The sequence below is a fragment of the Electrophorus electricus genome, chromosome 8, assembly GCF_013358815.1.
Source record: "Electrophorus electricus isolate fEleEle1 chromosome 8, fEleEle1.pri, whole genome shotgun sequence".
NCBI lineage: Eukaryota > Metazoa > Chordata > Actinopteri > Gymnotiformes > Gymnotidae > Electrophorus > Electrophorus electricus.
Window position 1 is genome coordinate 25,288,840 of NC_049542.1, and position 27,901 is coordinate 25,316,740.

General features: G+C 41.6%; 2 protein-coding genes across 2 annotated transcripts; one reads left to right on the plus strand and one right to left on the minus strand.

Annotated features, from left to right (window-relative positions):
• Positions 1-452: 452 nt before the first annotated feature.
• Positions 453-8,502, plus strand: ankle1 (ankyrin repeat and LEM domain containing 1). Its single transcript, XM_027016067.2, has 9 exons — positions 453-764; positions 963-1,115; positions 1,333-1,438; positions 1,769-1,892; positions 3,319-5,508; positions 5,626-5,788; positions 5,908-6,070; positions 6,622-6,754; positions 6,935-8,502. The coding sequence occupies exons 1-9, from the start codon at positions 694-696 to the stop codon at positions 7,105-7,107; spliced, it is 3,276 nt and encodes a 1,091-aa protein (XP_026871868.2). The 5' UTR covers positions 453-693; the 3' UTR covers positions 7,108-8,502.
• A 1,091-nt stretch (positions 8,503-9,593) lies between these two features.
• On the minus strand, positions 9,594-27,753 carry LOC113581129 (TANK-binding kinase 1-binding protein 1-like). The gene is made up of 10 exons (XM_027016065.2): positions 27,618-27,753; positions 21,675-21,912; positions 16,084-16,212; positions 15,750-15,854; positions 14,901-15,078; positions 14,418-14,611; positions 14,092-14,153; positions 13,203-13,324; positions 12,181-12,800; positions 9,594-11,977 (listed from the first exon to the last, which is right to left on the minus strand). The coding sequence occupies exons 2-10, from the start codon at positions 21,897-21,899 to the stop codon at positions 11,849-11,851; spliced, it is 1,764 nt and encodes a 587-aa protein (XP_026871866.2). The 5' UTR covers positions 21,900-21,912; positions 27,618-27,753; the 3' UTR covers positions 9,594-11,848.
• Between the last annotated feature and the right edge of the window lie 148 nt (positions 27,754-27,901).

Consider the following 27,901-nt stretch of genomic DNA (forward strand, 5'->3'; position numbering starts at 1 on the left):
ATTTTCATTGTACGTGTAAAAACATGAAGCTAATATATATATATATATATATATATATATATATATATATATATATATATATATATATATATATATATATATGTGTGTGTGTGTGTGTGTGTGTGTGTGTGTGTGTGTATATGTAATTTTCTTTAGTGTCGCTGGCTTCTCGATAATCTACATACACTGCCTGTTCGGTTTCTCTTTCATCATTTATTTTTGTCTTAATCCCACAATTCAAATCAGTATATATCAGTAAATTGAAACTGGATGTCAGAATCTGGAACGACATACAATGGCATTAAACCATAAAGACGATGAACCCAGGTACCGTCCTCCAGAACACCAGAGGGCACTGTGTGTACATTGTATGGCGGTAACTCCCCGAAGTAACAATACGAACATTTCAACGGAGGGAAATTTAATCGACAAAAGGAAACTGTTTTGCCCTGCAAATTCCAGTTATATTATATAAATCGCCATATTTGATCACTGTTTATATGCAGCGAAAGCCCTGCGAAACTACTGTGAACTGTGCATAACGTTAGCACAAATTTCTAAATTCATATTTGATAGTTAACTACAGTTGAATCGTGCGAATGCCCGTTGCCTGCTGTTGATGAGCTAATTGGCTTAATGCTGGACACGTACTTGTAAAATCGAAACATCGGACCTCACACATGTTCAGAAAACATGTCCACGCAAAGGAACGATTCAGTTTTAGCCTCACTGCTGTGTACAGCAGTAAACAACACGGACGTCAGGTAATGCAAATACAACCAAAATTTAAGATTTTTAATTTTTCTAAACATCTGCACACACAGCACACGCTCAGTTATGGCACATGCTGTACACACTGATAGTATTTCAGGTAGTCTTTACATTGAATATGTGTTCAGTATATGTTCTTAGGTGTATGGTTGGTCAATAGCATCCCTCACTTTACGCCTGGTGCCTCGCAGGAGCGTGGAGGTCTTGCTGCTGCAGGGCGCCAGCCCTAACACGGTTCTAGAGGAGGGTCTTGCGGCCGTCCACATTGCCGCAGGTAAAGAGTCTGAGAAAGGACTTCGGTGCCTCAGACTCATTCTGCAACATGGTGCCGAGCCGAACCTCAGGTAGACGGCCTAGACTGATCTGACAGACCACTGGTTCTTAAGTCATATTCAGTTATTATAGCCTTGGTTTGTGGATTTATTTTGGATATCTGGTGTCTTGATTACAAACGTTTCGGTTTTAAAAATTGTTTTCCAAAGAAAATGTTTAAAAAGCATTTAAAGGTAAAGGATAATTGTGGATTTTTTGTTTGTTTGTTTGTTTGTTTGTTTGTTTTAGGTCTGTTGAGGGTCTAACACCATTACATATTGCTGCATCATGGGGTTGTTATCAGAACCTCAAATTACTTCTGAAAAATGGTGGAAACCCTAGTATAAAAGACCAAGTAAGATATTCAGTATACTCAACACATTGCTTGATTAAAAAAAAGTAGGCCTTTCTTGGACATTTATTTTTAAGTTTGTTTTGTTTAGAAACAGTGTGAGCCAAAAATAAATGTTTGTGAGCTGTTTTAAAATAGACTAAAATGACTCATCATAAACACTTAATAATCATATCATTCTATGAATATCTAAACTGTTGTTGCATTTGTTGTCTGAGTACTCGCATAAATGATTCTCAGTCAAAACAAGGCAAAGAATGACATTACATATGACACTGCATTTATACAAACTGCATTTGTGCATAGCTGAACCTTCTGCAGTGCTGTTTTCAGGAGGGAAACAAACCTGCTGATCTGGCAGAGCAAGAGGAGAACAGCAGGTGTGCAAGCATTCTCCGGGAGCACGAGTCTCAGGCCCTGCCCCTGGATTGCCAAGACATTCCCAAATTCCAGTACTGTAAGATGATTACATTAACATTCGTGGCGTTTAGCTGACACTTGAATGGGAAATGACTTACAATTCTGATTGAACACAGCTTGAGTAATTAGATAAGGGTATTGCTGAGGGGCCAACAGTGGTAACTTGGTAGTGTTGAAGCTTGAACTGACAACCTTCTGATTACTAGTTGAGTACCTTTACCATTGAACTATGACTGCCTCTCTCTCTCTCTCTCTCTCTCTCTCTCTCTCTCTCTCTCTCTCTCTCTATCTATCTATCTATCTATCTATCTATCTATCTATCTATCTATCTATCAATCAATCAATCATATATATATATGAATTGATTTTTATTTATTTCATCACACACACGTGCACTTTTCTTGTCCAGCTCATGAAGGACCTCTATCTGAAATGTGCCGTTAAGAGACCTTGTTTATTACATTGAAATTATTACTGCCTTTGTCTCTCTAGATATGTCAATAAGTCGTAAATGGATCGGACTTGTTTTTCCAGCACATCCCACAGATGGGCATGAGCATATTGATACCTGGGGAATTTGGAGGATAAAGCAACACCTTCCCCAAATCATTCCTGAACATTTTTTCACTGTGGCAGGGTGCATTATCCTGCTAAAATAGGCCAGTAACATCCGCATGAATTCCTGGAGCCAAGGTTTCCCAGCAGAATGTAGCCCAGAGCGTCACACTGCTGGGCAGTTTTCTACACTGGCTTGCCTTCTTCTGCTGGCTTGCCTTCACCCCATAGTGTACTGTGGTGCCATCTCTTTCCCAGGTGTACACAGACCCTGCCATTCACATAATGTAAAAGAAATTGATATTCATCATACCAGGCCTCCTTCTTCCATTACACCATGGTGTGGTTCTGGCGCTCATGCCCATTGTAGGTGCTGTCAGCATTGGCACTCTAATAAGATTGTGGTTATGATGCTCCACATGTAGCAGGCTGTGATGCACTGTGTTCTGACACCTTTCTGTCATAGATGGCATCAACCTTTTCAGCAGCTTGTGCCACAGTAGCATTTCTGTGGGATTAGACCAGATGGGCTAGCCTCAGCTCCCCTCACACATCAGTGAGCCTTGGTTTCCCACAACCCTGGTGATTGTTCACCAGTTGTCCTTCCTTGGATGACACTGGGTAGGCACTATCACTGCTTACTGGGAATGCCCCACAGGGCAAATCCTGCCAGTGTGGAGTTGCTCTGACCCATCTGTCTTGCCATCACAATTTGGCCCTTGTGAGAGTTACTCAGATCCTTACACTTACCCAACACATCCACTTTATCACTTAGCCAACACATCGACTCACACATCAAAGAACTGACTGTTCACTGTGTGTGTATATATGTGTGTATGTATATACAAATATGCTTTGAACATTTTTTTGCACATGTGTTTTTAACACTTCACTTTGCTGTTTTCCAGCACTCTACTCGGACTGCTCTCCGAGGGACAGCACCATAGACTCTGTGTCCATGCTCAGTGACTTCGGGGACGAGGTGTTCAGCAGCACACGGCATTCTTCTTTATTCCACATGCCTGGGATCCCCAGCGAATACCACTGGGCCAGATGCGCTCATGAGTCCTGGCTGTCTGAGGTGTCTGGTGTCAGCGAGAGAAACGGTGATATGGTGGGTAGAGGTGGAATGGGTGATGCAGTGCTCTCCAGCACTCGGCTCTCAGTGTTAGACGTCAAAAAGAGTCCAGAGGTTGCGTCCGTGTGCAAAGATAGGGAGTTTATCCCACGTTCAAAGCACTCTGCTCCGTTTTTCCCTCTAAGCCGGAAGAGTGTATCCTTCAGGGATTCCAATGAGTATTTTCCAGCTTCCCTGTGGAACATCCCAGCTGAGAGACAGGATCCCTGTGATATGACAGTTGATTTCTCCCAGTACCCAGATTTCCTAGACTCAGAGCGCATGGCCACAGTGCTACAAAACCAGGGAATTGACGTCACCTCTCCAGATGACGTGTTCGTGTTTTGCCGAGAGACCAAAATGCCCGAGGATGAATTTGAGAAAACTGTAATTGGACTTGGAGCAGCAAGCATGGTGGAAGATGATGTTTTTGCTGATGAAGATGATGAGCAGAAAGGCGACTCTCACGCCCCTGTCAGCAGTAGCAGTGGGTCCAGCCAGTACAGCAGCTGTGACAGCAACCCGTACAAGAGTGCAGTTGAAGCCCCACTAACTACTGGAAACTTCTCACCCTTGGAGAAAGACAAAGGAATGATCTGGAGAAACGGATGTGATGGAGATCAGAGTAAACCCATTACCAATGTTGGAGCAACCACAGAAAGTACAGACTCTAATAACACTAAGATGGAAAGCTTTGAATCGGCCACTGATGGAGGCACCAGGCTGATGAACGAGTCCAAGTATCATGGTGAGCCTTGCGTAGGGCCCATGCCGAACTGCACTCTGGAGGCTGCCGAGGTGCTGCGTGAGACTCACTTCACCACGAGTCCTTTTGTGACTGGTAGGACTCGTTCGAGACTCAGTCGCTGCTCCCAAAGAATCAGCAACTGTTCCCAGTCCTTGCTACACACCTCGTCTCTGTTCGAACAGACGCTGCCTACACCAATACGGATGCGTCGCAACACGGTGAAATCACCGCGTGTCACGTGCGATGCAGATGAGAGCTCCCGACCGCCTGGCGAAGACAGCAGTGTGGAAGACCTACGCTCCCACCTGCTACGACTTGGGGTGTCTTCAAACCAGAGCTCAGATGACTATGGGAGCCAAGCAGATACACTGATTATATCCAGGAGCATGGCAGACACAGTAATCATGTCTAGAAGTGCTGCTGACAAGAGCTTAGAAGGTGTCAGTAACAGTTTGACAGAAACCTCAGAAAACTCTACCAAGGAAACTACTTCAGTTTTTGATGATGAGAAACAAATTTTCACCTCAGATAGGACCACATCAAGTGAAAGTTCAGCAGTGCTAAAAAACAGCGCAACTCAGATATCACAAAGAAGAACTTGTGCTTTGAAAGAAAATGAAGATGGCCTGAATTCTCAGGAAGAGTCTTGTCCAAGCCAGGCAAGTCTTGAGTCGACCTCCAGCTGCAGTTCTGAGTGCTCTTTGCCTCCGGGAAACCTACTCAACACCCCTTCCTCAGGCTGCACACCCAGATACAGCATGAGTCGATTCTACAGCCATTCCCCACCCCAGACACTGGCGAACCTGTCCTACACACCTGGTGGACGCCCCCACATCACGGACGTAGACGAGCCTGTGGAATACCTCTACACCGACACGGAAGAAGGGCACAAGCTGATCGAAACACACGTTCCACCCACCTCCAATGCATCCCTGAGCTCCAGCCTCCTGACCTCCACCAGCGACGACACTGTGCTCTATGACTGGCGCTCTCTGCAGTCAGTGGCCACCAGTCCGGAGAAAGGCAAGGAGAACCACAGCCCTGGTGGGGAGGATGCTGTGGATACCAGAGGGCTGACAGATCAAGAGCTCAGGCACAGGCTTCAGGACCTGGGAGAGGAACCAGGGCCCATCAGCACACACACGCGTCCTCTGTACATTCAGAAATTAAGATCCCTTCAGAAGATGGCCATGCTCCAACAACCCATCCGGACCAGCTTATCTGCATTCCCTGGTATGTGTATCCATTATCTGCAACCTACAAATTAAGTTGATCTTAATGTCAGTTTGATATATTTTGTTTACTTCCCTTTGTTATGTTTATTTCCTTTTTTTTTGTGATGAGCTGCAGATTATAGCGCAGAGCTCAATAAAGCACTCCGCACGTTTCATCTGCCTGATTGCAAGGCGGACGAGTTTACGCTGTGCGAGCAGTTTGATCAACCCGATCAAAACAAGCACTGGCGCGAAGGCATTATAAAGTCCAGTTTTAACTACCTGCTTCTTGATCCCAGGTAAAGACGTGCCTCGTAACAAGGGAAGTGTCAATTTTTTTTGTTTATTTATTGTTTTAGGGAGGATAAACAAACACACAGCTAGGACCAGGTCTAATCATGCTTGGTCTTGTTGCTAGGGTGACAAGGAACCTTCCGTACCGCAGTCAGTGCATGAGTGCCCTGGAATGCTTCCAAACTTTTGTCAGTGCCATCTTTTACATTGGGAAAGGCAAGCGCTCCAGACCTTACAGCCACCTGTACGAAGCCCTGGAATATTTCAGAGGAGACAAGACATCCAAGGTCTGAGAGAAGTGAATTTTTCAACATATTTATGTACCATTTTTGTTTAACTGATCCTTTTATGTACCATTCCAGCACGGTGAGGTTTTCAACAAATTGGCTTTGTTGTTTTCTGTCAGTGGTTTTTGACAAGCCCCTTTTTGCAAGGGAAGGCCTTTGACTGTTTATTGTATGTTGAAATAATACTTATTCCATAGTACGAGAGACCCCCAGTAACACCATAAGACCACACAGCCATTCTGTCCTGTATCTCAGCAGTGTCCAGTTTTATTCCTGGAGGTGTGGCTGCAGCTTTTCACTCTGACCGAGCAGGAGCATCATTTGATTCCACTTGTTTAATCAGGTGGTCTCAGACTGCAGACAGTTGATTAGCTGCATCAGTTGCTCAGCTAGAACAGAACCCTCCAGCCATACCTACCCTTTGAAGAATCCAGTCTCTGCCCACTTGCCCTTTGAGAACTAGTCTCTGCCTACCTAAGGCTTTGCTGACCTTCTGTACCTGGATTTTGTAACTGGATCTCTGTAACTGCAGTGATGCCCCTCTCCTTTAGAAACTCTGCTCGAAGGTGCAGCACATCCTGCAGGTGTGGAACTGCAGCCTGGGCGTGGTCTCCTTGCACTGCTTTCAGAATGTCATCCCTGTGGAGGCGTACACACGCGAGGCCTGCATGGTGGACGCCATCGGTACATACTCCACACACTCCTTACACTCCACCCGCTACACACACTCCACCTGAATTTTGTTTAAATTAATGTTTGATTGCTGAGAACGTTGAATGCTCATTATGGCAGTTCTCTGGTTATGTGCATCCTTGTGCTCATCAGTGACTCAAAGTGGAATGAATTCCACTTCTGTCCTGTTAGGCCTAAAGATGCTGACAAATCAGAAGCGAGGAGACTATTATGGGGTGGTCTCCACATGGCCAGTGAAGAGGAAGCGGGAGCTGGGCGTGCACCTGCTCTACAGAGCCATGCAGATCTTCCTGGCCGAGGGTGAGAGGCAGCTCAGGCCGACTGACATCAGGCTGGCACGGTGAGCTGCGGGCCACAGGACGAGCTCCGTCACCAGACACCGCGACTTGACAAATCCCACAAATGTGTGTGCAGCCCGGTTGAACATACAGGGCATGTGCTCATGGTGGGGAATGTGAATGCTTGTGGAGTGTTATGGAGCCATGCTGCTCACTGGCACTCCGTCAGCCTGTTTAGTTATGCTGGGCTAGTTGTACTCCTGGATGGAATGCACTACAGCACTGTTTTGGTTTTTTTTGCTTAGGATTGTCATAATGATTAATGTACAGAAGACAGTGCAGCCCTGTGCAAAAAACACATATGCAAGCTTTTTTTTTTTTTTTTCTCCTTTTTAAGATTTCACAACGCTTAATTAAAACTACCACTGGGAGTTGGCGGCACAGACTCTTCTATTGTGATTTTTAATGTGTAGCATTTAGGGAAAGTCTCACACACAAACAAAAACAACAAAAAATTACATTCAGGCCCTGGTAAAGCTGCATTTCAACAGTGTTTTAAAACCTAAAGCACTAAACATAGCCAGCATTATCTATACTTCTAACCTTCATAATGATGAGCAGTCAAACAGTTTATAGTAGTTTGTATTAAATTGTGTTTGCAATTAAAAGCCATTTGGAGTGGGTTTCTGTGCTGCTGTCATATAAAATACACAGAAATGCACAAAATGTAAATTAATTAGATTATAATTGTAGTTTTCCTTCACTGGATTGGTAGCTGGAAAAAAATCTAGTATCTTTCTCAGCACATGCAGGGGTTTTCTCAAACAGGGCTTCTTCATGAGCTGATATGTTGAGTCAGGTGTGTTAATTAGCTTATGTATCGAGTCAGGTGTATTGTGTAAGGTGCATTAAAAGCAGGGAAGACGATGAGATTTACAATGTGCAGCAAGGTCAGGACCAGAACTGGGTAATGCTCTTCAGTGTCCTGCTGTAATTCCTATATAGTCCTGCTGTATGAATGTTATTAGAGGCAATCACTAGTCATTTTGTTTAGAAATGGGAATAATTCTGCCTCTCAAGCTCTTTAGGGAAGACCTTTTCTGTTTTTATAAATGTTAACTAGGACATTGCCTTTTCTTGTTTTAAAGTTAACCTTTTTAGAATTTGGTAATAGTTTTTATATTGTCATGGAATTATGAAAAAAAAAATACATTCATATAAAAGAGAAACTTGACTGTCTCTAACCTTTTTTATTCATGTATAAATAAATGAAATCTTTTTTCTGTCATTCATAAATATTATGAGATTGTCAGTATATTGTCATCCTTTACATCTATACATATACACTTCTATGTACCCATCACAGTGGGTGTGTGCTGTCAAACACATGGACGAATATAGATTAAAAAACGTGTACTGGGTCTCAGCAATAAACAAATATGAATGAAGAAAGCAGTGGAACTGGCTGGCTGGGCTGTGTTAATCATGGTACCCCTCACTATAATTCATTCATATTTCACAGTGTGCTAATACATTCCTGTAAGTCTAACACACTCAGAACTGCAGCAGGGTGGTGGACACCTCAGACAGCAGGCTACATTTTAGGGCAATCGAATTAAGGTTCACATTTCTAATAAAAGGCATTTTATGGCTTTTAAATTCAAGCTGCTGCACTGTAGTATTCCTTGGAGACATGCTGGTTGTGTTATCATTTTATCACATGTTTAGTAGTGTCTCTTAAACCATGTATATTGAGAGAATGCAGAAAACGTATACAAAGGTTGTCCCTGTGACCCCCGGTGTAGAAGAGAGGCTCCACAGATCCCAGAATGATAACACTGATCTTAGTCCAGAAGAGCGCAATCCTAGGAACAGCAAGAACATCCTCAAACTCCCAAGTAGAAAGCAATAGAGGAAAACAAGAAATGACTAACCCACTAGAAGGGTGAGACAGGAATATATAGCACCAGGTGGGAAAAGAGTCAACAGATGACATTTCTGCCTAAGGAAAACTGTTTTACTGCAATGGCAGACCTATAACGAGGCTCACACCCTGCAAAAACAAGCAGAAAGGGAGCTGATGTAACAGGAAAAACAAAAATACGCCACAAAGATAGTAACATATTCCTACCACATAAATTAACTTAAGAAGGCACAAAATAACTAAACTGACACAAACAAATCAACTAAATGTGTGTGTGCACATACATTGATCTGCAATAACATTGCTGACCAATATCGTGTAGGTCACCCTTGTGCTGCCAAAACAGCTCTGACCTGTCAGGGCACACACAACCTCCTTTAGGTCCTGCAAGTCGTGAGATTGTGCCTCCATGGATCAGACTTTTCCAGCACATCCTACAGATGCTAGATCTGATTGAGATCTCAGTTATATGGAGGCCAAGTCAACACCTTGAACTTTTTGTCATGTTCTTCAATCCAATCATGAGCAGTTTTTGCAGTGGGGCAGGGTGCATTATCTTCCTGAAAGACACCACTGCCATTATGGAATACCGTTACCATGAAGGTGTGTACTTGGTCTGCAGCAATGTTTATGTATGTGGTACATGTCAAGGTAACACTGGTATGAATGTTTTATTAGTAAATAATTTTACATGATTCTGGAGCAAATAATTCTGGTTTTCTAGTTTTATTACTTGCTTTCAGTAGAAGTACATATTCCTGACAGAGACAACAGCAGAAATAATCAACTGCTGAACTCATTAAAGAAAAAGACAAACAGCAGCCTGTTGCCCAACACGAGCCCTTTTTTTGTATTATTACTTTTTTTTTTTTAGTTTACACATACTTCCTGCAAGACATACTGGAGATTTAAATGAACTCCTGTTTGAATACCTACTGTTTGGTAATTATGTTAAACAACCAAGTCCCAGATCTTGGAGCCTTTGCATAATGAAGGCCCAAAGTGATGTCACTAATGCTGTGTGAACTTTTTTTTTGTTTGTTTTTTGTTTTTTGTGAAAATGTATACTGGATGGCTATTTGGTTGGTAGCACAATCTACAGTCTTCTAATCTTTCAACAGTACAAATGTGTTTATTCACATAGGAGATTATACCTCCCACAGGCTGGTTTATGGTTTGCTGTTGTTATTAATGTGTTATTACTTCAACATTGACACACCTCAGAATACACTTGTGTAAACATACAGCATAAACACACCTATTATGAGTCTTTGTGTTGGTTTTACTCCACCGATTTAGTTTGGCACTAACCATCTAGCCAACGCTTGCACATATCGGCGTCACCTCAGGAGCACGCAGGTCAATCACGCTCTTGTAGAACCCAATCAGGACAATCAGGATCAAAAACATCTCCATCAACAGCAGCTCTAAAGCACATAGCTGGTGTTAGGTAGTTTGTTTTGTCTGGTTCCATTATAATGAGCCTGCATCTAATCATAGCATGCTCACAGGATACACACTTACAAAGTGACAGATGGAACCTGTGAAGGAAAACAAAGACACACAGTTTGATGCTTATTTTCTCCAGCCAATCTGCTACCAGGTGACAGAAGGATTTGGTGGCGGAGTGCTCTGGTGAAGATACTGTGACAGTGTGGTGGTCTGGGATCTGATGTGTACTGAAAGCCTAGGTCAGGTTTAAAAGCAAATCCCAGCAGAAGGCAGAGGGTCCTGATACCTGTAACCCCAAAGACACTGGCTCTCATTGCCAGTCCCACACCTAGCAACTCTGCACTGTTTACTGTCTTTTTTCTGCTATAACACACCTGAGTCAACTCAAGAAGGTCTTTGTCATTACCTGATAAGTCAGAGCATGAAAAACAAAAAATGAGCATTATGTGAAATTTACCAGGTCTGAGATTGGGAATTACGCCAGAAGGAATATTTTGAAGGAATCCTTTTGTACCTGACTCAGAAAATTCAAAATGGCCATCCAGTACTGACTCTTCTAAAGAATGAAAATTCTTTCCAGTTCTGAAACCATGGCTTCATTCCTCTTCTTTAGGTTTCATGTCTCATTCACTGAAACAAATGTTAAATGTTTGTAGAGGTCTGTAAGGGTTTTCCTTTTCTTCCAGTCTGTCATATAATAGCTAATATCTCCCATAGTTATTAACAAAAAGAATAAAGTCAAGTTATACATGCACAAAATCTAAATGCCCTTCAAACATTAATGGACACATCATAGTTAGTATTACAGAAATCCAAACAGGATAAGAAGACTCTGAAGATATAAATGGGCATGAGGTTTTGCTAGCTGAGCTAGCAAAGAACTAAACATTTGTATGCTCAAAGAAAACATCATGCTCTCCAGAGGCAGTTGACATGTTAACACATTTACAAACATACATCTGGCTGGAACCGAGCAGTTATTAGCACAGGAGAAAACAGTCCCTTTTTGCCAGCACTATTCACAAAGTTCTATTAAACAAAAAACATTTACTATTCTATGCCCTATTTTTCAGGATTTTGTGGTTATAGAATGTTTTTAGGATTATGAATGATGAGAAAATAAGGATTAAAGCTACATCCATGTATCAACACTTAATTAAAGACATTACAATTGACTGGGTTGACATATGTGATGTTTTAGGAGGGGGGGTTTCACAGTTTAGATCTACAACCTCTAAACAGTCATTACAAGCTGCTTTGTGTGTGTGCGATATGTAGATTGAGGGATTTGCTTACAGTATTACCTGAACACATTGTGGGCAGTTCTGATAATTTGGACCAATTTATGAATGAATGTCTCCAAGGAGAGCAAATTTATTATGTAGTAAATAAATCCAACAAGATCAGCAAAGGCTTGGCCAAGCTGGTCTATCAGATTTTGCTGTTTTCCAGATGAGTGTCAATGTGTTTGATCAGAGCGTCATCAGGGTAACCGGTAGGGAATGTCAGCTGACAGAGTGGGCAGTTTCGTGAGTCATTCTCCTCTGACTCCATCCAGAGCTGAAAGAAGAAGACGAAGAAGTAGAAGAATAGTCATACTGCATACCTACATAAAAATACCAGGCATGAACTAATCAACAAATTAAAATAACTATTGCACTATCCTGCTATATTCAGATAAATCATTAAAAAAAAATCCAAACACAGGAAAAAGCTATTAGCTTTTGGCTTTGCCAGCAAATTAACATAGCATAATCACTTACTTTGATTGATGGCCAGGACCGTGCATGCTCAGTGCTCAGGTATCCCAGCAGTGGGCAGGTCAGAGTGCAGGGCCCGTCTGGGGCAGGGAAAGGCGGGTGTGGAGGCATCACTCCTAGAGTCCTGGGTGGACTGTGGGTGGGGCTTGGACAAGGCCACTCCTCTTCTTCATCTTCTGAAGACTGAGGAGGTGTGACTAGTGGGGCAGGGGCAGGGAGCTCGTCATAGCTGCACAGGAGCTGCACACCTGGCAAAGGAAAGCCCAGTTCCAGCCGCGGGCTGCTGGTCATGTCCCCTCTGCTCAGGCTCCGCCCATGAGCGGAGGCTGGGCGGGTCCCTACTGATGACGCCTGAGACTGCTCCTGCTGCCCCAGATAGCCATTACCTCCTGGGCGAGGTTTTGGGAGTGTGGACACCGGATTGCAGATGATCTGAGCAGAGCCCTGGTGGGCGGAGGAGCTGGCCATCTCAGAGTAGCTACGGCGGCCTTGGAAATTGGCCCGTAGGTGGTGCACAGAGGGGCAAGCGGAGTGAGAGATAGAGGGAGTGAGAGGAGAGAGGGTGGTTAAGGGGAGGGGGGAAGCAACTGAGCTGTGATGGGGGGCTGGGGAACGCCTCAGCACTGTAGAAGAAACACACCGAAAACAGCTTCTATTGAGACTTCGCAAAGCATTGCAAGGGAGAAAAAAAGTTTTTGCAAAGTTTAATTCACTGGTAAATTATACATATATAAAACTTATTTATATAAGTGTTATATAAAAATTATTGTGATGTATTTTACTAAAGAAAATTAGCTACTTATGACGTGGTGCAGGTTCAATGTTGACTGGACTGCTTCATATTCATAGGAACTACTGTCTCCCTTCTATGTTCTTAGCAAGAACTGTTTGCTCATGATATTGCAAACAATCTTGCTCCTTTTGGGCCTGGTAAACAATTAGCAAATTCTTTACTAAATCACAATCAGCATGTGTGTGCTGTCTGCTGTTTTGCTCATGGGATTTATGCAGCTAAAGGCATTTACCAGGGCTTTTCTGTTCTGGAGGATTTCGTGCCTGTCTGAGAATCTCGCTCTGCTCAGCGGTTAAGATGCAAATGCGTCTTAGCTCCTCAGTGAGCTCTGTGTAGGCCAGGGCAAGATTTACTCTGCAGAACACAAACACAGGACATGCGAGTATCCACATCAATATGAAGAATGTATCTCATAGTTTTTTTTGCCGTTTGAAGACAAACTTTGTATCCACACACAACTGTAACATTAATGAATCATACTACAAAATAATTTATGGCATTTTTAAGTTTGAAAGCTGCTTGTGACATAGATTTAACCATCACTTAATGGCTACTTAAAGTGTGAAATATTTGTTCAACGCCCAGGCTGTCCATGAGGCTTGATTGCCTTTGTTAATGTTCAGTTTATGAGACAAATGGTGTTTTTGCACACAGGATGACATTGCTATGAGTAGCATCATTACGACTAGCACTGTTAAGAGACACTGTGACCAGTTACATTCTCTGGCTTGTGATTTCCAGGTGTTGACTTCCATGCACTACACAATACCACGTGCCTTCACTTTAACTGTAGTTACACACCGCACATTTTGGGGTTGCTCTGTGATCTCTTACAAGTTTAAGATGTTGACACATTATTTTTGTTCCCATTTTGATTTAGGTAAATAAATTATAATCCAAACAAACTGGAGCAGTGACTCCTTAGGGAGGCTCAGCAAGACAAATATTTTTGTTTGTCTTCAGCTCCAAACACATGAGGTAATTCTACAGCAATCTACAGATGTTGAATGCTGAGGTCAGGTTTGCTGGGAACTGGAACAAAAAGGCAATTACTGGTTAATTCACTGGACTGGACTGAGAGGCTCTGAACTGAGGCCCATCAGCCTGGAGATGTCACTCACTGTTCATCTCCTGCTTTCTTGATCCACTCCACACTGCAGTGTTCACATGGGGCATCCAACTCCTGCAGCAAAGCAGATGGTAGCAGCATTTATTGTAGCAGAGGTTTCCAGTCCAGTTCTTCAGAATCTCTATGCAGTCTACATTTTTTCTATCCCACCAAAGTTATTCAGGATACTACAGCCACTGATCACTTGGAGCAGGTGTGTTTAAATGCCAATAAGAACAAAAATGGTGAGCTGGAGCGAAAAACCTCTACACTCCAGTGCATTTGTACAGTATTACAGCAATGTCTGGATTCATAAAGGCATATGTACGCTATGTGCACCTGTCTTTGCTGGTCCTGTAAATGTTGGACCTCTTCCTGCAGTCGCTGGAGCTCTGACTTAAGCTCCTCCTCTCGCTGAAACGCTCCCTGAGCCTCGTGCCGTGCACCTTCAAGCTCAGCCTCCAGGCGTAGTACCCTTAGGTCAGTGAGGGTGTCCAAACTACGCGAACTGTGCAGGGTTGGACCAGGACAATCTGTCACAAAATTAAAGCACAGGGGGAAGTAACGCCCATGACAGATTTGCACATTTTACATGGAAATAAAAATTGTGTATCAGGACATTTGTACTAGTGGTAAAATTGTTCTAATATTTTCTTCCTGTTGTGTCACTTTGTCTTTGTTGGTTTGACCCAGTACGGTGTGTGTCTGTATGTATATGACAAAGGAAGAGAAAGAGAGAGGGAGAAAGAGAGAGAGAGAGAGAGAGAGAGAAGGGGTCTTTTTCCCTACATATGTTTTTGATGTCTTAACTGTGAGTCTTACCACAGGGCACATCCAGGCTGTTATGGAGATGCAGGCAGTAGGCTTCTCTGCTCCGAGAGTAAGACGACTCCCTTGCGCTACCCAGCCTGGAGCACCTCCTCTGCAGCAGGAGATCTCTCTGCCTGAGAGCTGTCTCCAGACCCCTGATCCGCTTCAGGTGCTGTTCTGCCAGGGTTGCCTGATCTCATTCACACACACACACACACACACACACACACACACACACCCAAGCAATGCCGCTCAGTCCAAGGACAAACCATGCTCTACAGAACATGCCTTCTAATCTTAGACACTTGATACGGTTCAACGGCTGATTATCAAGCCCTTGTCTAGCTGAATCAGGTGTGTCAGGGCAGCAAAACTAAATGAACCTGCAGGACTTGGATAGGGAACCCCAGCTTACTAAAAACCTAAACCAAAGCTGGCAGTACTGCCATTAGTGCTAACTAACAACAGAGCAAGAACAAGCAGACAGCAGTATCCAAGGGCTAACCCCCATATTTGACATAAGTTCAATTATACTGTTAAATGTACAGCAAATGTTTGAATTTTGCCTGAGTGCTCGTATGCTTTTATTACACTCACCCAAAGGAATCTAAAATAAAAGAACAGCAAGTCCTTAAAGCCTGGTCCAGAGGGAGTCCCAGGGTATTCAGTTCTATTCAATTTGGGTTTTTATTTCCAATGCACATATGCTTAGTATAACAAAAAGTCTCTTCTGCTAATCTTGAGGTAAAAATAACCAGTAGTTACAGTAAACAAACAGCAGTAACACACAACGCTAAGTGAGAGAAGAAGGACATCCTAAGCTCACTGTATGGCCTGAACTGGACCAGCATAGCTACCCACCATGTTGTCCAGGTCCTTCTGCACGCTGGTCTTCTCCAGATGGATATTCTCGTAGGCCTTAATCACCTCCTCCAGGTGCTCCTTCTGAGCTTTACTTTTCTGAAGCTGCGGGAGATGATCTGAGACTTTTACATTTCAGAGCTTAGGACAGTCTGTCTGAGCAGCTGGGAAGAGAAGCTCAGGCAAAGGCCACAACAAGATCCAATTTAGTTATTGTGCAATTATATTTACTACACACACATGCATGCACCCTCACAGATACACAGACACCCAAAGACACACATATATACAAATGTGTGCACACACAGACACATTCAAACACATTCTGTCTTACCTCTTGGGTAAGGTTGCTGATCCTCTGCTGAAGGTTCAGGCTATCTTCCACATGCATCAGCGTGGCCTCTGTGGGGTCACATGTTCGGCACATGCTCCTCTCTTCCTCAAACACACTGATCATGGGGAACTGCAAACAACACACCCAGACACTGAAAACCAGACTGAACATGACTCCTGCAGTCTATTCATACTACAGGAAACACATCAACTTCAGTACAATGATCGAACTCCCTCTCAGCAATGCCTTTAAACACCAAGTGTTCTATCGATTTGTGTAGGCCCTATTCCTTTCAGAGGGTGTTGTTTTGGGTCTATTTTTGGTCATCCAGGTTCTTTTAGCCACAACTTTGCTCCTTCTCCATGTTCCCCAATACTGGACTTTGGGTTTCACTGTCAGCATTATGAAGATGTTATCACAGAACTCACAGTACACTGGGGAATTCATGCCAGTACTTACAGAAAACACAGAAGATAAAGCTCAGCTGTGGTGAGAGGCAGCATTAGTCACTGACTCTGGGTTCGGTTTCCGCTGAAACAACTGTTCAGTTTGTTCAGCTTTTCTTCTAGTACATCATTGTCGAAAGATAGCAGTGTGTTGGGCAATAGTGGGGTGGAATGCCATTACCCTGCTTTTCCTTTTATGCTCATAAAAGGATATAAGCCTAGATCAGTCTTAGAAAATCTTAATTCAATTACATATTGTGTATCTTCTCTGAAAGCCTGCATATTGTTTTCACAGAAACCTCTTCTGCCTGCCTGTATGAGTTCTCTTGATAGGTAGGTTAAAAAAATATATGTTACATTGATGTTCAAAAGTAGGACATAGATACAACACAGGACATCACCCTGAACTGTGTATGCACATCTTATATTTGACTAACATTTAATTTAACTGCTTCAAGAATGAATAGAGTGTCTGTACTCTGGTTTCTTAGTAACAAGTTCTATCACTGTCCTGATGTGTATCAAATTGCCAATGTGAGTATATCATTCAATGAGTGTGGTGTTAAGTGGTAGATGAGTGGGCTTTTAGATTAATTAAAAGCATAATGAACCTATTAGATCATTGGAATAATCACTGCAAGCTTCTTCTGATGGTAAGCACCTGGACAGCTTTTTCAAAATGCAGATTTCAAAATGCAAAAGGCATTTCCTTATACCAAAGCCTCTCATCCCTTTTGTTCCCACTTCCTATAACTGTAGGTTGGAGCTTGTGACAATGTCCATCTGTATTCCCTCTATATCCTGCAATCTGTGATATGGACTGCATTTAAAAACCTTCTGGCTGAGTAAGCTACATAAACATGCCACATTGCTACCTCTCTGGCCACTTCCATCATATCACACAAAAGCACAAAAATGAATAAAAGTATTTCTCAAAAGTAGTTTTTTAAGGATATGGTTAATCCATGAAAATCAAATGTTTAATTGAACTATATTAATGACAGCCCAGTCAAATTACTACCATAGGCCATTTGTTGCATTTAGCTAGACTTATTCAGACTGTGACCTGAAATAATAACAGAACCAACTGTTTGCTGGTTCTAACAATAATATTCATATCATTAGTAGCAATAAATAGCAATAAATTTTATTTGTCTGAGCCTTTCTAGAAACTTGTATACACATTGCAGTACATAATTAGGAACAATTGCAGCAACAAAAAATGAAGACAAACAAAAATTATGTCATCTCAAACCTTTATGTGCAGGACATGGCATTTTAATTTGCTGTTATTTTTCACCATTGACTATTTTAAAATGTATCTATTTTTAAATTGTAAATTAAAGCTGCATTCAGTATGCTTGAGGAATTAGCTTGAAAATTCAAAGCAGTACAACATCTATGGCCCTCCCCCTCTTCTATACTCCAGCCCCGCCCCCAAAGCCCTGCTACTAAAGCCCCACCTCCAAAGCCCTGTGTCCTAGGGCCTGCCTGCTGTTGTACACATAATGAAACATTGCTGGCCAATGAACAAGCAGAAATAAATATTTTACATATGATAATTAATCCACTAATTAATAATCCATTAATTAATATTTATTTCTAAAATTAACTAGCACACACTGATTTCAGTGCTTAGATGTTTATTTTCCACGTCTGAAAAATTGCTATGATATTTATCCTTGTTTTATCTTGGGTTTGGTCTAATCTTTTAGATTGCTTTTATTCATTTGTCAGCTTCTGTTTATTTCATCAGTGGTTGCATATTTCTTGCACTCTACCTGGCTGTCTCTTCCTGTATTAACTGGGGGCTTTGGTACTAGCTGTGCTGGCAGGGATCTGCAACATTTAGCAAAATTATTACAATTATTACAATTGTTAGATTGTTAGTTGAATGCATAGCATTTACGTTCAGGGGAGTTCAAGGGAGTTCAAGGGACTGTTGTTCATTGTGGTTGCTTTAGTACGTTTTCTGAATAGCACACACATATCCACCTCTTTTTAGCTTCCTGTAATCCTTTTCTCACTGTTCCTGGAGCATAATCCTCAATTAAAGTGTGAGATTTTTCTCACAGAGTAGATGCTTCGGGACAAAAGAACTTTCTATCCCTTGTAACCTCTAATCTATTTGTCATGTCAGTTGAAATCACACTTCTCAAGATGTAAACATGCACTGATTTATCAGGCTTTTGACTAACAGTGTTGAAAGTATATCTGTCTATAATTACATTTTTTTTGCAGGCAAGCATAAGTAAACTGTGTTAGTAAAATCTTCAGACCTTTGTGCCTTCACCCATCTTTGGAGTTGAACAATTTGAATTTTTCAGTAGCCTCAGGGCTGATCGTACTTTATTTGATTGACCCGACAGGCCTGCATTGCAGAAGATTCTTTGTTCCTTGTCAGATTTCCACCAGATATCAGCAATGTTGTCATCAAAAGCTAAGGGGCCAGTGCAACAAAGCCACTTATCCATTACCACACACTTCTGACACCAAGTAAGTGTTTATAAACAGACAAGTTCATGTACACTGAACTGCTTTATTCACCATCGCATACTTTATATCAACCACACAGGTTGCCACCTGTGCATGTCGTACATCAGCACCTGTAATTTTAAAGTGACAGTACAAAATTCTACAGCTTCCTCAAGAATACTGATGTTAGTGTTCTTTTCTCTCTGACTGATACTCAAGACACTTTGCAGGTTCCTCTGGTGGCAGGACTCCGGGACTCTTATATGTCTACTGCTGTTAGTCCAGGTGTCTGCACCATATTTTAATTGTGTGGGCAAGATCAGTACCTTGTGGGAAAGACAACTACCTTGGTCTTTCAAGCTGGTCAAAGACCATTCTATGGAGCTTTACAAAAACCTCACTCTCCACCTTGCAGAGGCCTTATTGTTGCTGTCTGCCTTTGAGGAGATGACTTTCAAGAAAGGGGAACTGGCCTATATCTTCAGGGCTTGCACCATCAATTGTTATTGTCTGCAGGGGTGCAGAGGAGTCCAATGGGGGCTGATGGAATATATTTTTAGGTCTTCTTTACGTTTGTGGCCAAACCAACGACTGTTTACACCCTGTGAAAAGCAACAGGTATGCACAGAGGATATTTTTCTGTGTAGACGGATCATACTGTTATCATCTGCATATTGTAGCTCCATGGTGGATAGCTGGGTAGCTGAAAACTAAAAGCTGAAAGCAGATGGATAGCTGAAAACTGCAAACAGAGTTGGGGCAAGATGCATCCTTTTTTAAATCATGTTTTTACCTTGAAAGGTTCAGTCTCACTGCCATTACAGGGGACTGCTGCTGACATGTCATTGTGAAGGAGTCTCAGAATCCTAATGTATTTCTCTAGACAGCAACACTAACAGGACTGTCCAGCAGGCCTGATGGTTCATGGAGTCAGATGCTTTAGTAAGGTCAATGAAGGCCATGTATAGTGGTTGTTTTGTTCCTTTTTTTTTGCATTTTTTTCTATAATTTTCTGGCTCTGAATATAATGACGATAATTTCACAAGCAGGAGAGAAACTGCAATGGGATATTGGGAGGACTTCTTCAGATAGTGGGGGGAGTCTTGAGCAGAATGCAGGCAATAGTTTTCCTTGTTGTGGACAGGAATGAGGTTCCCCTGTAGTGTGTTCTGCACACTTGGTCAGGAGGAAAATACCCTTTAATGTTTCCTACCCTCTCTTTCCACTCCACATTCTATAACCCCAACCAACTGAAGTCCCCTAGAATGATTTTAGGCATTAGGAATTTGCTGATGCCCTTGGGCAGTTCAGTAAGATGACTGACCAAGTTGTTTCTGGTGGTGAAGTCACCACCATGTATCCTGGGTTCACTAGTAGGTTTTCCTTTTTGTAAGAAGGTGTATTACTCTCTTTTCCTCCCTCGGTTGTCTTTCTTCTGCTAGCATGTTTTCAAATAGGGCTGCAATGTTGATGTAAATCTCCATAGCTCCTGTGCTACAAAGGCTATTAATCGCTCTAGCTGTTCCCAGGAGTCACATTCCAGCCTCCAAAATGAATATTTTTGTATTTCTGATCACATGAGGGACTGCATGCAGTAATCCAGCTTGGAAGTTTCGTTAGGCAGAAAAGGGCTGAAATGGGCTGCTCAGTCAATGGGTGAAGGTGCTGAAAAATTCTTGGCCTAAATCCAAGAGTCTAGCAACTCAAAACCTAACTCACTGTAACTATGAGCTTCCAGACTTCTCAACCCTGTGCTGTCAGCATATGCTGACTGCCACAGGACTTGAAGTGTGCAGTGTGGGTTATCTCCTACAGGTTGATGCCTGTGGGTAACTTCTTTTAATGTGAGGAGACTTGTGCACAGAGAGCCACCACATGGTACTTGCAGAGATGGAACTGCAATCAATAGCATGGACTACCGTATGGACTCTATGACAGTTGGAGATCCTCCCTTGCTTCAGCCTTCCTCCACCATCATAGCCATTGTAGTAATCCACCTGTTTGCTGGACACAATCATCTGCCTGCTCCACTGTTGACGTCTTTCTTGAGTTATATTTTGTCTTCCCCCTCAACCTCAACACCAAGGGTGACCCTACCAGGAGCTGAACTCCATACGGCATCTTGAGGTCTTTTTTCACAACAAGGTGGTGTTCCTCCAAAAAAGACACACACACATCCGTGCGCACACACACGTACACACACATGCGCGTGCACACACGCACACACACACAGAGAACTATGACATAGTTGCATGTATGTATGTACATATCCACTTCATCTTCTATGCAACTATGCATGTATGTATGTACATATCCACTTCATCTTCAGAGACTTGCTAAAGGTAACATTCAAAAATACAGCATTTACCTATTTATTAATATTTGTTGAACTTTATAACACTCAACACCTGAAATATTTAAATTATATATTAGACTGAATTGTACAACCTTCTTTGCACTGCCTTGTGACCTCTAAAGAATAGACGCCATATGAAATTTCATTGTACCTGAGTATAATGGCAATAAAGATTCAATTCTAAATAGTTCTCACTCCCAGCCTCTGTGCATTCAACAGTGTTGCTTTCTCAGAGCTAAGCTACACTTGATCCACTGCTTTACAGTTAATCTGGCACTACAGCACTACAATGAAATGAAAAAAAGTTATCTTACTGTTATCTCATAGTTCTTTAGCTTCTTTTTAATGCTGCTGTTCTCCCGCTCCAGACCGGCAAGCCTTTGTTTGATGTCATGGTAAGCAGCGGTCAGGGCAAACTGGGAAGCTGGAGAAATGTCGACAGGCAAAGGGGAGGTCGGCCATCCCAGTCCACACCCATCTTCTCTCAGTACCTCCCTTGCTCCCCTGAAACTGAGCTCTCCCCTCAGGAGAGACTCCATCACTAGACCGCAGCTAGAATAGAGAATTACAAATGGAACAAGAACCACTGTAGGTCAGTACTAAACTACATATTAAAAATATCATTAAAGAAATGATACAGTGATGTACAGTGAGGCATCTTATGAATGGAGAAAAACATAAAGGTTCTGGATTCTCTATAGTCATGAGGGTCCAGTACCAGGGACAGCAGCACGTTGCACCCAAAGCAGTTCAGCACCACGGACAGCACACCAACGGCAATACAGGCCACAGACCAGCAGTTTGAGTTTCTCTTAATTACCATGTTTAGTAGGATTGTTGCAAGAGAGAAATCACCATACACTGCTCCATCAAACAATGCCTCCAAGACTGCACCATAGACACACATCAGACCTTCAGTACAATAAAGTGCTCATTCTACCTTTGTAACACCATTCTGAAATGTCTTTTTTTGTTCTGCAGTTTTGTCTTTCTTCTGATTCCTATAAACAAACTGAGACCACCTGAGAGCAATGAGGGCAGTGGTGCACCTACATCTTACAGAAGAGGCTCCTCTCTTCACTCTCCTCATATTTCACCAATGTTCCACTAAGCTCTAGACCGCCCCCTCGTTTCAGTTTTGTCACTGAGTGTGCAAGGATAACACTCTTACCTCATTCCACCTTTTTCAACCACACAGTAACTCTACCCACTAGACTCATCTGTCTCATACATCTGCACAACCCATTTTACTGTTCATTATGTGGTTTGTTCTGTTTTGGTGATATTACTGTATTCGTCTTTTTAAGTTAATATTGTATACAGTACATGTTTATTCTGCCTTTATTATAATCTAGTCATAGTCAAAGTCAAAGTCTACTTCATTGTCACAACTATTGTACATGTGTGTAGGACTTTAAATAGGGTGCAGCATGGCAGGGGAGGCTCTGTGGATAGCATGTGTGCCTCAGCATTAGGGTCTTGTGTTCAAGTCTCTATCTCTGTGGGTTTCCATGTTCTGTGTGTGTAGTGTACAGTAGTAAAAAAAAATGTAGAATGCTTAAAATTGCAGTGAAGTACACAAGGACCTTTATCAGCTGTGCAAGCAAACCTTGGGAACTTCACTCTCATTTTTGAACATTTAATTTCAGAAAATTCTGGCTTAAATATCACGACTGATTATAAATCAACAGATAGTACAACTCTTTACATTTTAAAGCATGCAAAAACTCCATTCCTTACTCACAGCTATTATGGCTTAAGCACCTTTCCAGTGAGAATGAAGACCTCCTCCAAAAAAATATTGAAATGTGTGAATATTTCCATAACTCTGGATTTTCCTGAAGAAGTTGTAGATGATACCTTTTCTTGTGTTTTACCTGTTCAGAGAATAGATGCACTGACCTATAAACAATTTACTGTTATGACTACAAGAATTCCTTTTATACGCACCTATACAAATAAAACAGTGGCTAATATTTTATTGAAACACTTCAAAATCCTCCAGGATGATGGAGAAACCACATGTAGATTTATTATCACAGCCACTAAAACAACTGGAATGAAGGGGCCAATTGTTATCACTATAGGAATCATCTCTTATATCTCTTGCAAGAGGTGAAATCAGCTTTACATAATAGCAAACAAGAGAAGGCTTGTTGACTGTTTTGTTGAACACCTTTGCAACATCAATTAAGTGTCATGGATTCCCATGCTCCTTCCCCCTCCCCGTATCACATTATGTCTATGTATTTTTGTTTTCATTTGGTTTCCTAGACAACAATTGCTAAGTAGTTTTGTTCTGCTGTTTGTTTCTGCACTTTTCTCTTGCTTAATCATCTCCCTTTATCGAATGCACTTGTGTGTCATTGTTCCATCAATTGACCGGCAGAGAAAATGGAAGGTATATTTAAACCACTGCATTTAATTGCTTTGTTCTCGTGTTTGTGTAGGTAATGGTACATTGTGGGTAGATACATTCTGGTTTGGCTGCAGTTTTTCTCTGTTAGTTTAATGGTTGTTTTGGTTTTCCTCCTTTTAAATTGCATCCTGCTCTGCACCCCATCTTCATCGCATGATGTTAAGGACTTGTAGGTTCCAGTGACAAACCAATTTAATGCTAACAGCCAATGTGTTGATAACATTACCCACTATAAGTGTCCCATTATTTCACTCATGCAGAAGTTGACAGTATGCATTTCCAGTTTGAAGCTCTGGATGGATATAAACTTTCCTAAATTAATCACTGACAAAATAAATGTATTGCTAGTAGGTCCTTCATCCAGTATCTCCACTGACATCAACGGTGTATCAGTCAGGCCAGTTCAGGTTGTTAGAAATCTTGGTGTTATTTGTACGTCCAGACTTTCACCTGAACCTAACATTACATCTAATTAAGTCTGTCTTTTTATGCCTTTGTAACATTGCCTCCTCCGCCTCATTCGGTTTATTTACGTATTTAGATATATTGGGATGTGAAGATGGAGAACCTCAGGACAGATGGGACATTTGCAGATTACCCATTATATGTTAGTATTCTAGCATTTGATTGTTGATTGAACTGAAGGTTTAAAGAGCTAAGATTCACTAGTCAAGATTCATTAGTCAATAAGAGAGCTGGAATAGTGTTCCAGCATTTTAATTTTTAGAAAAGAGTGAAGATGGGAGGAGGAGGTTGACATCACAGTTATGTTCTTTATGCATCAGCGACACACCCAACAAAGGTAGAATGTGCTGGAATTGATTATGGTGCATGGTAACTGAAATGTGGTAAACACGGTGAAAAAAGCATTTGAAACCATTCTGAAAGCAGTGTCCTTGTTCCTTTGCCCATATCTTCACTTACACACACACAAACACATCATCAAACACCCTCAGAAAACCCAAACAATGGGACCAATGCCCAGTCCTCTGTTTCTTGTATGCCCATGCAACTCCATATGTTAATGTCACATGGCTAATCCATATATTAATGACCTCTCCCACTGCAGAGGTCCCCCATGCCCTAAAGCACTCACTGGCCTAAAAGGATACATGCTACTAGAAAAAGAACTTTGGTTCACCCAGATGTACACACACACACACACACACACACACACACACACACATACATACATACATATATATATATATATATATATATATACACACACATATACATATATATATATATACACACACACATTATATATATATATATGTATATAAAATCACTTTGTGGTTACAGTGGCATGGCATTTATTTTACATATTTTTGCAGGAACCAAAACTGGAGGTGGCAGGGAACATCATGTACTTTTTCTGACTTAATTATCGTTCTCATCATCAACAACATCAACAACAAAAGTCTACTCAGAGAGAGAGAGAAAGTAAGAGAGAGTGAGTGAGTGAGAGATGAATGCATGTTGCTGACAGTGAAAATGTTCTCCTTGAGATTTGAACTGATTACCATTGCAGTCTGCTGTGGAAAAAGTGTCTGTCTGAGGCAAGCCTCAGTTCTCCAGGCAGTAGTATTACCTGGATATTTGACACCAGAGAAGTAGAGCTGGCTATATTTTATATTCTATTTTTTTGGATAAAGTATGCTTTGAATATAGGTCAGTCATTTTCTCATAATAAGGTGAATAATTAGAGAGACATGATAATGCAGTTTCCTACCACAGAATGACATTCAGTTTCAGATAGAGAGTGGACCTGGAACTCCAAAGCAAAATTCTTAATCCGAGTAGATGCTTGAAATTGAAAGTACTCTTAGATATAGTGACCTGTAATTTATACATTAGGGTACAAGAAAAAAAGATGATGTGTCTAAAATGTATATATGCATCAACAAATATAACTGGAGTCAATTAAGCAATTATATTCTATTATCAATTCTCTGGGTAATAAATATAATCAAAACTAATCTAATCAAATTGGAAAACGTTCCCAAATTGAAAAGCTGCTATATCACGGAGAACACACATGCTTCAACTGTTCTGACCTTGACACTGTGATTTATGTGTGATACGGTTGGATGCTTTTGGCAGTGTTGCAATAATATTTGCATTACAATTATAAAAGCAGCTGCTTCAGTGTGCTCAGTGTTACGCACCATTATGGAGCTTTACCAAAAACCGATGTGCCAGCCAGCAACATGGGAGAGAGGGATGCAGGCTTACTCCCACAGGATCTGGAAAATTCCACTCAGACTGAACTTGTAGTGAAGTATGTGGCCAATGCAGTGGGAAGGCTTCTTTACAAACATATTTTTCTCCATGTTGATAGTTTCATTTTCTATGAGGACAGACTGAGAAGTTATTTTGTACTGTGTGTTGTGGGAATGTATGTTCAGCTGTTTTGGCTGCCATGAGTTAACATTCACTCCACTTTTTTTTTTAATACAAAAAACCTCATCATCTCAAAATATGTCTTAACCAAGGCTATTTTCTGCAAGCCAAGTAAGACATAAGATGTGATTTTTTGTTTAAGAATAACTGCATTATACTTCAGTACATTTCACTCACTCTTGATGGCCCATTTTCACATGAATTATACTAGGTTACTATGCTGGGACCTTCAGGTTGACCCAGATACCTAGTTGTCTGGTTTCAATAGGCCTGTTTAACCAGACCCTTCTAAACCCACAGAGCTCATTGAAAGATGCCAAGGTAGTAAATGCGGAAAGAGCACAACTCAGGAAATGAGAAGGTGGTAATCAAAACCAGCCACTCATTAGCTCCAGATCAACATACTTGCTACCCACCAGTTCAGATGTATAAACTGTAACCATACAGCTTTTACTGTGATAATTACATACAAAGCTAGACATACTGAGTGACAACGAACAGAATAAAGAATGTTAAAATTATGAAAGATAAATGGTAGTCTCAATTTTATCTGGCAAGCCACGGTTAAATGTCATAGATGTCATCTCTAACAATTACTGGTCTATACTATCATGTTATGTGGATTTACTATGGTACACTGAACATTGTCCAAATAAGTTATCATAGTAATACAACTTTGTGGTGCCTTTTATAACAAGTATTGACAAAATCGCAACTAATTAATTTGGTTGTGCCCCTCCATAACCGTTATGCATAAATATGAAAGGTTACATTAAATAGTTTTCACTTGTGAAAAAAGCGTCAAACCAGTCAAACAATACTTTTAAACCTGATTTCTAATTCATACTGAATAGCCGAAACCGATCGATCGTGGTTACTGGCCGATACAGCGCTGCAGCAAAAGAGCTCGATACGCCTGTGTAGCCTCTGTGCGTTACTTACAGCCACCTGCAATCTTGACTTAAAACACAATCGACCCAATTTATTTTATTACTGCCCAGTGAGTCGTAAGTGCCACATCGAGCAAAAGAAAAACTGGACGCGGCTTTTATTGTACTGAGCCTGCAACATATAGTCTGAAATATTGCGCCAGTTGTTTTCAGATAAACCGATCAGACTTGAAAAGCAGCACACACGCTCTACCGATCAAAAAGCGACTCATTATCACGAAAGCGCGAGGCATATGTAGGCTGCGTGTTCAGGACTTATTCACTGTAGCAAACTGCTGTGTGGTTTTGTTTCAACTCCACTGTGTGATAAACGTATACGAGGTCGCTATAATATGGTCGTGCTCAGGACGTCCTTTTTTGCACATTAGTTATTGTATGATTTTTTTAAATATACGATGATATGCATGTAATTTAAAACAAATTCTGTTCTACTCACGTTGCACAGTAGGAGACAGTGTCATAGAAATGGCGACGTTACTCACTCTTTCTAATCGTAGACAGGGTTCACCTCTAACTCCAAGAGTGCTTCCCTTTTATACCGTCAATAGAGGCAATCAGGTTGCATGCAAGAGTTCAGAGATGAGCAATTGAATCGTACATACTATACCCCGCGTTCGGGGAAAAGATGTAGGTCGGAAATTATTCCCACGTCAGTAAATGAACGCCGCTGCTTCGACGTCACTGATTGGTGGAGGAGAAACGCGCACGGAGGGCACAGTTCACTCATCGTCGCTTAGGTGCCAAGCGCGCCTGTCCCAACAAATGC

Bases quoted from the DNA above. Each gene is read 5' to 3' on its own strand.
- ankle1 (XM_027016067.2), top strand. From the start codon at position 694: ATGTCCACGCAAAGGAACGATTCAGTTTTAGCCTCACTGCTGTGTACA. The intron at 765-962 runs GTAATGCAAATA...GGTGCCTCGCAG, and splicing joins GTAAACAACACGGACGTCAG to GAGCGTGGAGGTCTTGCTGC. The intron at 6,071-6,621 runs GTCTGAGAGAAG...CCTCTCCTTTAG, and splicing joins GAGGAGACAAGACATCCAAG to AAACTCTGCTCGAAGGTGCA.
- LOC113581129 (XM_027016065.2), bottom strand. From the start codon at position 21,899: ATGGAGTCTCTCCTGAGGGGAGAGCTCAGTTTCAGGGGAGCAAGGGAG. The intron at 14,612-14,900 runs GTAAGACTCACA...ATTTTGTGACAG, and splicing joins CAGCCTGGATGTGCCCTGTG to ATTGTCCTGGTCCAACCCTG. The intron at 12,801-13,202 runs GTAAATGCCTTT...TTTCTTCTACAG, and splicing joins TCCAGAACAGAAAAGCCCTG to TGCTGAGGCGTTCCCCAGCC.